Consider the following 10,736-nt stretch of genomic DNA (forward strand, 5'->3'; position numbering starts at 1 on the left):
CTCCAAGTTGTGCAGCCGGGGCCGCCTCGGGGTGCGCAGCCGGCGCGCGGGGGCCCTCCTGGGGGCAGGCACGGAGTGCAGCCCAGGGGCGACCCCTGAACAGGTGAGGGCGCTGGAGGGGATAGTGGGAAAAGACCGTAGGACAGTGGAGGGGCCCCAAGGGCTAGCGGGTGGGGGGGATGCTGGGCGAGCGCAGGAGGGGCCAGTGTGCGAGCGCGAGCGCGCGCTTCCGGGGCGTGCGGCCGGTACGCGGCTGGGGCGGGTATGGTTGGATGCGCCCAGGAGTCGGGTGGGGTGGTATTTTTGTGGGTGCGGGTATGCGCGTCTGCAACCCCTGGGCGTGTGTATCCGCGCGTCCACGTGGAGGGATGTGCGCGCGTGTCTTGCGCTGCGTGTGCGCGGCCCTGCGTGTAGCCCTGCGTGCCCGGGTGGCCCAGCGTGTGGCGCCCAGGTGTTCAAGTGTGGGTTGGGGGGGGGGGGCGGCACACACGTTTCCGAATGTCTGTGCGTGTGTTCACACGTGAGACGTGTGTGCACAACTGTCTCTAGGAGAAACTGCTTTTGCTTGCATACCCGCGTGCCTGTGGGTACCTGTGTCCACCTGTGTCCAAGCCCTGTGTGTTTCTGTGTGTTCTCGTGTGTACATGGATCAGTATGCGTGTGAGTACACAGAGGGCTGGGGATTTCTGGGGTGGAGACTCACTCCTCCCCACCTGTCCCACTGCTCCCGCCACCTGGTGGGATCCATGGGGAAAGCAGGGGACAGAAATGCCCCCGCCCCAGCAACAGTGCGGGACTTTGTTTCTGTCCTCGGTTGGGAAGTGAGGGCGGGGGCGGTGGGGGGGTGGGGGGCGCGGATCAGAGACCCAGCCGGCAGCCAGAGGAGCCCAGCACGGCGGCACTGCCCCGCCTCACCCCCGCCAGGGTCAGAGATTCTTGGGAATGACCTTGAATCATCCTCTGTTTCCTCATGTACCCCTGCCTACTTTACCAGAAAAGAGGAAGAACCAGGCTCTGTTTAGTGGCTCCAAGCGCCCCACGTTTAGTGGCTCCAAGCACCCCAGTGTGGGCTGCTGGGGCCTGAGCCAGCCCCTGGCCACTTACTCTGAGCCTGCCCTGTGCCTCTGTTTCCCTTTGGGGATGACGGCGCAGCCAGGCTCCATGCTAAGGAGCTCTCCCAGGGAAAGACCACCTCCCCTAAGGGGCTTGGGGAGCCAGCGCCTTGGGCCCCCCACAACCCCTGGGGGTGGGGGGGAGGCCGCCAGACTGTCGCCTCCACCTGGTCCAGGCTGGAAGCAGTAGTCATGGCCCCTGGGCCCCCAGTTTGGCTTGAATCTTGAGCTCTCCAGCTGGTCTCTGCCCCTCCCCAGGGAAGCCCTCGCTTCCTCCACGCCTGGCACCCCTCACCCATCTCAGCCAGGATGCCGACGGTAAGTACTCCCAACTGGATGCCTGGGCCTAGGCCCCTCCTCTCCTCCGTCCACAGGACCTCAGCTCCACGGGGCTGGAGGGGGGGTGGGGGCCATCTGACCCGTGTCCCCTTAGGCAGTGTCCACAGGTCTTTTTCTGTCACTTGGTGTTTTTTCCCACTCTTTCCTCCCATCTTCTGCCCCGGGGGGTCCCTCTGTTTGTGACTCTGTTTCCTCTACTGGGTGCTCTGCGCACCCCCCACCCGCATCTCCTCTCTCCTGTGTTCTGTTCTGGGTCTCTGCCTCAATAGTCTTTCTCTCTCCTTTGGGCCCCACTCCCCACCCCCACCATCTCTCCATCTCATGACCCCTTTCCTCCTCTCGCCACTACCTACCAGAGGCGCTGGGCCCCCGGTACCCAGTGCATCACCAAGTGTGAGCACACGCGCCCCAAACCCGGGGAGCTGGCCTTCTGCAAGGGCGACGTGGTCACCATCCTTGAGGCCTGTGAAGTGAGTAGGGGGGAATGTGCTTGGAGAGAGGGGGTGCTCCTCCAGGAAACATCTCCTCCCACCGACCCCTGGCTCCCTCCCGGCAGAACAAGAGCTGGTACCGTGCCAAGCACCACGCCAGCGGGCAGGAGGGGCTGCTGGCGGCTGGGGCGCTGCGGGAGCGCGAGGCCCTCTCGGCAGACCCCAAGCTCAGCCTCATGCCGTAAGTCGTGGGGAAGCGCCCTCGGGACGCGGGTGGAGTCAGTAGGGCCCGGCCAGTCCCGCCCAGCCCGCCCTTCCACCGGCGGCAGGTGGTTCCACGGGAAGATTTCGGGCCAGGAGGCGGTGCAGCAGCTGCAGCCGCCTGAGGACGGGCTGTTCTTGGTGCGGGAGTCCGCACGGCACCCGGGTGACTACGTGCTGTGCGTGAGCTTCGGCCGCGACGTCATCCACTACCGCGTGCTGCACCGCGACGGCCACCTGACCATCGACGAGGAGGTCTGCTTCTGCAACCTCATGGATATGGTGGAGGTGCGGCTGCCCAGCCCCCCTAGTGCAAAGATGTAGGGAGACCAGGCATGGGACCCCCCACCAGAGGCTCATGCTCCCCAGTGTGGACAAGGAGGCGCTGCTCCCTGGACCACGGACCCTACAGACAGTCTGAGTCCTCCACGTCCCCCCATCTCCAGGGACACCCAGGAACCTCCAATTTGACGCCAGTCCCAAGACACACACCCTCATCCTCCTGTTTCCATGGAAACCAGCCTAGAGAGTCCTGTGGGAACCCACCCCCTCTCCTCCTCCTCAGCGCCGCCCACCCCTCCGGAGAACCCCCTGGGAAGGGGATGGGAGGCAGGGCCTCACCGGATGTGGGGAGTCACACTCACGGCTGCCTCTGCCCTGCCCTACCCGCTGCAGTATTACAGCAAGGACCAGGGGGCCATCTGCACGAAACTCGTGAGACCGAAGAGAAAGCAAGGCACCAAGTCGGCGGAGGAGGAGCTGGCCAAGGGTAAGGGGCCCCGCCCTTCCCTCCTGAGTCTGGCCTGGCCTGGGGACGCAGGGCACACGGCCAAGGCTGCCTCACCTGGGTAGGTCACAGTGCCAGGCTCTGCAGGTGGAAGACCTGGGTGCCCTTGGGCTGGGTGGGGCACGCCTGCACACACCCATCAGCACACTATCCATTTATTTCCCACACCAGCTGCTCCCCTTGTTTCATCATCCTTCACCTGAGTCAGAAACCCTGGGCAGATCCTCGATGCCACCCCATCCCCCGGCCCCCCGGCCTCCCACAACCCCTCCATGGCCAAGTTCTATTAACACTAGTTTAAATCTGGCCCCTCCATGGCCCAGCCTTGGACCTTCCCATCAGACCACCTCCTTCCTGAGGGGGGAGTCCCCCCTCCTCCCAAACCCTGTGGCCTCAGAGGCAACTTTCTACGTGAAAATCCACCCACATCACTCCCGTGTCTAAAGTGGGGAGGCCAGGCAGCTCCACTGCCTTCTAGAACCTTCCCTTGTGGCTGAGCTATCTTTCCTGCTTCATCTACGAGGCCCTTCTTTTCCACATGCCCCTGGGGTTGTGTGACTCTGCACTTACCCTCATCCCTCCGGACTGTTGTGCATTCTGTTCCCCTCACCTGAAATGCTTTTGCCGCCCTTGAGTAGTGAGATCTCCCACATTTAGAGCAAGCGCACCCTGCCCTGGCCACCCCTCTTTGAACCTGGTGATCATGGCTGTCTTCTTGGAAATGTCTTGGGGATGACACCCAGGTGGAGGCTGGTGTCACTGTGCCTGATAGTATCCAAGGGCTGGTGATTTTAAGAGGGGATTTGTTGGGGAAGAGGAGGAGACCTACAGAGCCTGTCAGAGGACAATGCAGGGGGCAGGAGAACACAGGTGTGCTTAGCAGAAAGATCAGGAAGGCTAGCACAAAGATGATTACTTAAAATATTTATTTTTATTTATTTGACTGCACTGGGTCTTACCACCTTATAGTGTTATTCACTCACTCGTGTCCAACTCTTTGCAACCACATGGACTACCAGGTAGCCGCCAGGCTCCTCTGTTCACGGGATTCTCCAGGCAAGAATACTGCAGTGGGTTGCCATTCCCTTCTCCAGGAGATCTTCTCGACCCAGGGATCAAACATGGGTCTCCCACATTGCGGGCAGATTCTTTACCATCTGAGTGACAGGGAAGCTCTTCACTTACCACTTTTCCTGATGGTAAAGAATCTGCCCACAATGTGGGAGACCCAGGTTCGATCCCTGGGTCGGGAAGATCCCCTGGAGAAGGGAATGGCATCCCACTTCAGTGTTCTTGCCTGGAGAATCCCATGGACAGAGGAACCTGGAAGACTACCATCCATGGGATCGCAGAGAGTCGGATACAGCTGAGTGACTAACACTTTCAGGTCTTACTGTGGCATGTGGGATCTAGTTCCCTGCCCAGGGATCTAACCCAGGCCCCCTGCATTAGGAGCATGGAGTCTTAGCCACTGGACCACCAGGGAAGTCCCAAGATGATGACTTAGAGTGCTGGAATATTCTAAGAATCTTCCAGAACCTTAACCAGAAGTTCTGGAAACTTTCCCAGTATCTGTTGTATATTTTGGTCTGTGTATCCCTGGTGGAGAGAGGAAGGCAGAGGGAAAGCACCGTAAAGGAAGATTCTGCAGGGCCCTTGGAAGGACACAGTCTCCAGGTAGAAGAGAGAAGGGCCCTGACAGGTGGGCCTCATTGCTTTCACCACCACTCCCAGCCCCGTAACTGGTGCCAGGAGTGTGGTGCCTCAGACGTGGCCACGGCCACTGCTATGGGAGACCAGACGGAGCCTGGCCTCCTGTCGAGTGGAGCTGCTGGCCGCCCTCTCACTGGGTCCCCCTCTACAGCCGGCTGGTTACTGAACCTGCAGCATTTGACGTTGGGAGCGCAGATCGGAGAGGGAGAGTTTGGAGGTGAGCAGGGGATTTCGTAGGGGCTGAGGGAGGGGGGGCTCCCAGAGATGAATTGACACCCACGTTTGATACCTACTTACCATGCGACTGAGGCCACAAGGGCTCCTCTCTATAGAAGGAGGTTCATGACAGCCAGGATGAGGAGAGAGGTGGTGAGGTAGCCAGTGGGCGTGAGTGAGTACTTCACACCCCCTGGACCCTTGCACACTTCTGTTTTATTATTATTTGTATTTTGGCCGTGCAGCCGGTAGGATCTTATCTTCCTGATCAGGGATCGAACCTGCATTGGTAGCACAGAGTCTTAACCACTGGACCACCAAGGAAGTCCCAAATGTTTAAAATTTATGTGTTGTTATTATTATTATTTGGCCATTCTGCACAGCTTGTGGGATCTTAGTTCCCCATCCAGGGATTGGACCCTTGCCTTCAGCAGCGAAATCTCAGAGTCCTAACCACTGGACCACCAGTGAAGTCCCAGGACCCTCTATGTCGAGGCCACAGCCTGAGGTTATTATCCTGGGAGGTCCCAGGGCTTGCATCGGGACCTTCTCTGGAAAGGGCTGGCGTGCGCTTGTTCTCTGTCATGTCTGCTCAGCTCTGCCCTTGTTACAGGAAACCAGCCACAGGCCACAGGGAGACAAACAGCCAAGGCCACGTGCCAATAAAACTGTATTTATGGACACTGAAATTGAATTTTGTATCATTTTCATGTCATGAAATAGTCTTCTTCTTTTGATTTTTTTTTTCCCAACCATTTAAAAATGTAAAAACCCATTCTGAGCTTGCAGGCCTTGCAAAAACCCTTGAGGGGACTAGATTGGGTTCAAGGGCTGCAGTTTGCAGACCCCTGGCTTAGGTGATTATCTTTGCTCTGGGGTCTGGAGCCTGTTGGCTTCCCAGGTGGCTCAGTGGTAAAGAACCCACCTGCCAATGTAAGAGACACGTGTTCGATCCCTGCGTCCAGAAGAACCCCTGGAGGAGGAAATGGCAACCCACTCCAGTATTCTTGCCTGGAGACTCCCATGGACAGAGGAGCATGGTGAGCTACAGTCCATGGGGTCGCACAGAGTCAGACACGACTGAGCAACTGAACGACAACTGGAGCCTACGGGGAGGGGTTTCCAGGCCTGGGGACCTGCCACTGCATTGGCCTCTTCCACGGTTCATGTGAGTGGATATGTGCATGTCTGTCTTGTCTCTGTGGGGTCCTGAGCCCCTTCCCATCCCTGCCTGCCCCCCAGCTGTCCTGCAGGGCGAGTACCTGGGGCAGAAGGTGGCCGTGAAGAATATCAAATGTGACGTAACAGCCCAGGCCTTCCTGGACGAGACAGCGGTCATGACGTGAGTCCTGGGTGTGGCAGGGGAGGGCGCCCTAGGGCCACGGTCCCATCCCACCTTCACCCCACACCCACCTGCCCCCAGGAAGGTGCAGCATAAGAACCTGGTGCGTCTACTGGGTGTGATCCTACATCAGGGCCTCTACATCGTCATGGAGCACGTGAGCAAGGTGGGGCAGGACCCAAGGGTGGTGGGGGGAGGTGGTGGGAGTAGGGCTTGGGGGTTGGGGTGGGGTGGGAGTGGGGCAGGACCTGAGGGTGGGGGTTAGGAGGGGGGCAGGACCGGAGGGTCAGGTAGGGTGCTGGTGGGTGGCTGAGCAGCCTGCAGCGCTCCTAGACCCTGCCCGCGCCCCCCACAGGGTAACTTGGTGAATTTTCTACGGACGCGGGGCCGGGCGCTTGTCAACACCCCGCAGCTCCTGCAGTTTTCCCTGTGAGTGGGGCTCCGGGGGTGGCAGGGAAGTCGAGGCATGGAGCAGGGAGGAGCCTGGCCTCGGGAGTCTGGCCCAGGCGTCCCAGCCCCTCGCCCGGCGCCCCCTCCCCCAGGCATGTGGCCGAGGGCATGGAATACCTGGAGAGCAAGAAGCTGGTGCACCGCGATCTGGCCGCCCGCAACATCCTCGTCTCGGAGGACCTGGTGGCCAAGGTCAGTGACTTCGGCCTGGCCAAAGCCGAGCGGAAGGGGCTGGACTCCAGCCGGCTGCCCGTCAAGTGGACAGCACCCGAGGCTCTCAAGCATGGGGTGAGCCCCCCTTAGCCCCAGGGCCCTGGGAACCCTAGTTCCACTACGAGCCTTTGGCCATGTCTCTGGCCCCTGAACCTCCAAAAGAATGGCTCCACCTCCCCTGTAAGCCCTTGGCGACTAATTGTTCCTCTTAGCCCTTCTCTGAGCCTTTGTCTCCTCGTTTCTGCAACAGTCTTGGGCTCAGAGAGGGAGAGCAAGAAACACCTTGTTTTTGCACTGAATCTGGGTTGAGGGGTAGGAGGATTCAGGGGCAGGAGTCTATTGGGAGGAGACTACAGAGTGAAGGTCAACCCAGGGGGACTTTCTGGAGGAAGCAGGGGCTGGAGCAGAAGCCCTGAGAGGTCCCTCTCACCCTGATCTCGGGCCCCACAGAAGTTCTCCAGCAAGTCGGATGTCTGGAGCTTTGGGGTGCTGCTATGGGAGGTCTTCTCATACGGCCGGGCTCCATACCCCAAGATGGTGAGCAGGGTCCGGGGGCCGGGCGGGGAGGTGCTGGGTCCCCTGCCAGTCTAGGGGGTCGTGATCCTGAACCCCAGCCCACACTGGAGTGGCCTCTGCCCACAGTCGCTGAAGGAGGTGTCAGAGGCCGTGGAGAAGGGGTACCGCATGGAGCCCCCTGAAGGCTGCCCTGGGTCCATCCATGCCCTCATGGGCAGCTGCTGGGAAGCTGAACCCACTCGCCGGCCACCCTTCCGCAAACTGGCTGAGAAGCTGGCCCGGGAGCTACGCAGCGCGGGTGCTTCAGCCCCCAATGGGGGGCAGGACACGGACGGTCCCGCCCCGCCCCGCAGCCAGGAGCCCTGACCCTGCCTGCGGGGCTTCGGGCCCCAGAGGACTGAGAGAGTGGGGAGCTCAGGGTGGGGATGCGGACCAGGCCTGAAGAGGGGCAGGGCCGGTGAGCTGCCTCCCGGGCTCACACCACAGGGGCGGGCCCATGCGGGGGGGCGCGGTTCCAGGAAGCCCATGGGCACCTAGACCCCAGGAAGCGAAGGATTAGCACCTGGATAAAGACTGGTTCCAAGAACTGGGTGTCTGAGTGTCTCTCTGCTGCCCCTTGTGTCCGCCCTGGGGCCCATCACTCAGCCTGGGGGCCATCTGCCTGCCCACTGGTCTGCCCACTGAGGGGGCCACCTGGCTGGGAGCTTGCTGCCCCTGAGGGCACATGTTTTCCTGGGCATGCCAGCCAGGAGACCCTCCAGGCCAGGGTCACAGCCACCTGAGGACCACTTGCCATCACCTCCAGGTCCCCCGACTCCTGCTGTAGCCCTTGGGGTCCCGGGTGCAAAGGACTGTGGGAGACTTCCAGGGGCCGTGGAGGTCTGAGTCCCCTGTCCCGGCACCCTCTCCTACCCCTGCCTTTCCCCTTGAGAGCAAATGGAAGCCCTGAGCGGGGAGGGGGGCTGCGAGGGCAGCAGCGTCCCCTCCTGGGGCGCTCCAGGCTGGTTATGTCCTCCACCTGTCACCGCCCCCAACAGCCTCACCCAGTGACTCCGAGGAACACTTGCTGGGAAAAGCCAGCTGCACGACCTGTCCCAGGGCCCTGTCCATTCTCCAGCGGGGGCTGGGGCTCCCGGCTTGCACCCCCAGGTTCGAATCCTGACTCCACCACTCTGTGGCCCGGGCTCACCATGAGCCAGCACCTCAAACTGAGGGTGTGTCTGGGATGGGGGTGTTGGTGCTAAACCCGAGGTGTCCCAGGGAAACTGGGGGGGTGGTCTCCCTCCCTGCCCCATCCCTGCAGCCTCCTCTGTGATCAGGTGTCTTCCAGGGGAGCCACGAGGACCCCGAGGGCTGAGTGCACACAGCTGGCACTCAGCTGTTACCGTGACTGGCAACTACCCCCTCTCTGATGAAACTCCCAGATGCTTCAAGGTTGCCTGGAGAGGAGTGTCTGGCCTGTGGGGTGTGCCCCCCACCCCAGGAACCCCTGAGCTGGTGCAGGGATCACAGGCCACGGCACAGCCTCCCACCTCCACTGGCCCACCCCTGCCAGAGTTGAGCTGTTCCTACGTCTCAAGGTCACACTGGCCTCCTGCAATTACCGACCCCCCCAGAACCCCGCCCACCCTCTGGCCTCAGTTTCCCCACCAGCACCTGAAGTGGGTTAGTGATTCTTCCTGGGGGAGAAATGCAGGGTGGGAGTCCAGAGAGGCTGAGAGTGGCCTGCCCACCCCACCCCCCGACCCAATCCAGCTGGAGAAGGCCGCCTGTCACCGCAGCCCCATGCCACCCTGCCCACCCCTAATCCAGCCCTCTAAGCTGACACAGCGTCTGGGCCTGCAGCTGCTGGCTAAGTCACCAAAGCGCCCCCCCTCGCCCCTGCGCCTAACACCCCGATCCCTCCTGTACCTCTTAACCCACTGGGGCCAATTAGCTAATTGGGGGCTGAGAACAGAGCAGCTCATTAGCGTTTTAAAGTGATGAAGCAATTAGGGGGATTACCTCCCCCCACCCCCACTCACCCTCTCCTGAGGCCTGGCTCCCCCTGCCGCAATGCACCAGCCCATCTCAAAGACGGGGCCACTGAGGCCTGGAGGGGCCTTACTCACCGCCCCTCCAGCCTGGACTCAGAGTTCCTGGAACCTCCCTGTCCGGCTGACCCCTTGGGTGCTAAGCCCCCTGCCCACCCAGACCCCCTCTTCCTCTGAGGTCATTCACCCCTGCCAGCACTCCAGGGCCTGCACCTCGGTGCTGTGAGTGTCCGACTGGGCACACGTGCACGTGTGAGCACCTGCCTCCCTATCTCTGTGTGTGTCTTCCCCCTACAAAGCCATCCTTCTGGAAGGACTTAGCTCTGCTTCCTCTTGCGCTCACTCTGGTCCATCCACAGGCCTGGGTCTCCAGCCTCATTCCACTGAGACAACCTCCCTCCCTCCATCCCTCCCGTCCTCCTTCTGGGCCCCATTTTGCCCCCTGTCACCCCCAGGGCCCCTCCTGTTTTCAGGGCACCCCCTGCCAAAGCACCCCCAAGCTCCTTGGATTGGGCAGGGGGGTGACCATCCAGTCTCAGGGTATCACCAAGGTCCTACTTGGCTCTCAGGCCACTACTGGAGGGACAGTCCCATCACCCACTTGTCCCCAGACAGGGGCTGGGCTCACCAGTCTTCTTCCCTCCTCAGACTTTCTCTCCCCAGAACTTTTAAAAATATTTTTATTTATTTGGCTGCACCGGGTCTTAGTTGAGACATATGGGATCTAGTTCTGACCAGGGAGCCAACCCAGGCCCTCTGCATTGGGAGTGCAGAGTCTTAGCCACTAGACACCAGGGAAGTCCTCCTTCCCCCCAGAATTGCTCTCCTGTCCCCCTCCCCCCAAATCTAGCCCTGACCAGGCCTCTAGCCTCCTCCTGGCCTCCCATCTTGCCCACAACACTCATCCAAAATGCCACCTGTGCCCCTCTCACACTCCACAACCTTCCATGGCTCCTACTGAGGAGTAGGAGGAGTAGGCTCCTACCCCTTCACACCCAATCGTGTCCAGAATTTACACCCTGCACTCCATCTCCCATTCTGCTTACCTTCCTTAAAAGAACCACCTTTCCTCCCCTGCTTGAGTTTTCCCACCACGTTTCTGACCACCTGACATGCTGTATTTTACTTACATAGTTATGGATTATCAGTCTCCCCGACCAGGATGCCAGCTCCAGAAGTGTGTCTGTGTTTTTTTGTTCCCTGCTGTGAACAGTACCTGGTGTACAGTGAGCGCAAATGTTTATTGTGCTTAAATGTTTATTGAGTGACTGAAAAGTGAGCTTCTATTCATACCTCAAAACACAGCTAAAATGCCCCATACTC

At 60.3% G+C, this 10,736-nt stretch overlaps 1 protein-coding gene across 2 annotated transcripts; it reads left to right on the plus strand.

Moving 5' to 3' along the window:
• Window positions 1-9: 9 nt before the first annotated feature.
• MATK (megakaryocyte-associated tyrosine kinase) lies at window positions 10-7,966 on the plus strand. 2 transcript variants are annotated; one of them, XM_086410165.1, is made up of 14 exons: window positions 10-103; window positions 550-660; window positions 1,371-1,430; window positions 1,808-1,921; window positions 2,008-2,123; window positions 2,212-2,431; window positions 2,819-2,912; window positions 4,795-4,860; window positions 6,102-6,201; window positions 6,283-6,367; window positions 6,557-6,630; window positions 6,744-6,939; window positions 7,315-7,401; window positions 7,507-7,966. In XM_086410165.1, exons 2-14 carry the CDS (start codon window positions 655-657, stop codon window positions 7,744-7,746), a joined length of 1,458 nt encoding a protein of 485 aa, XP_086266291.1. In that variant the 5' UTR covers window positions 10-103; window positions 550-654; the 3' UTR covers window positions 7,747-7,966. The 2 variants fall into 2 exon arrangements, with proteins under 2 accessions (XP_086266291.1, XP_086266292.1); XM_086410166.1 differs by lacking the exon at window positions 550-660.
• Window positions 7,967-10,736: the final 2,770 nt, after the last annotated feature.

This window comes from Bos grunniens, chromosome 7 (genome assembly GCF_055505025.1).
Source record: "Bos grunniens cultivar Pamir isolate PY7600 chromosome 7, Bosgru_T2T1.0, whole genome shotgun sequence".
Lineage (NCBI taxonomy): Eukaryota > Metazoa > Chordata > Mammalia > Artiodactyla > Bovidae > Bos > Bos grunniens.

Excerpts from the sequence above, each read along its gene's own strand:
- MATK (XM_086410165.1), top strand. Across the intron at positions 1,431-1,807 it reads TCTCAGCCAGGATGCCGACG|AGGCGCTGGGCCCCCGGTAC; the intron begins GTAAGTACTCCC and ends ACTACCTACCAG. Across the intron at positions 6,202-6,282 it reads GACGAGACAGCGGTCATGAC|GAAGGTGCAGCATAAGAACC; the intron begins GTGAGTCCTGGG and ends ACCTGCCCCCAG.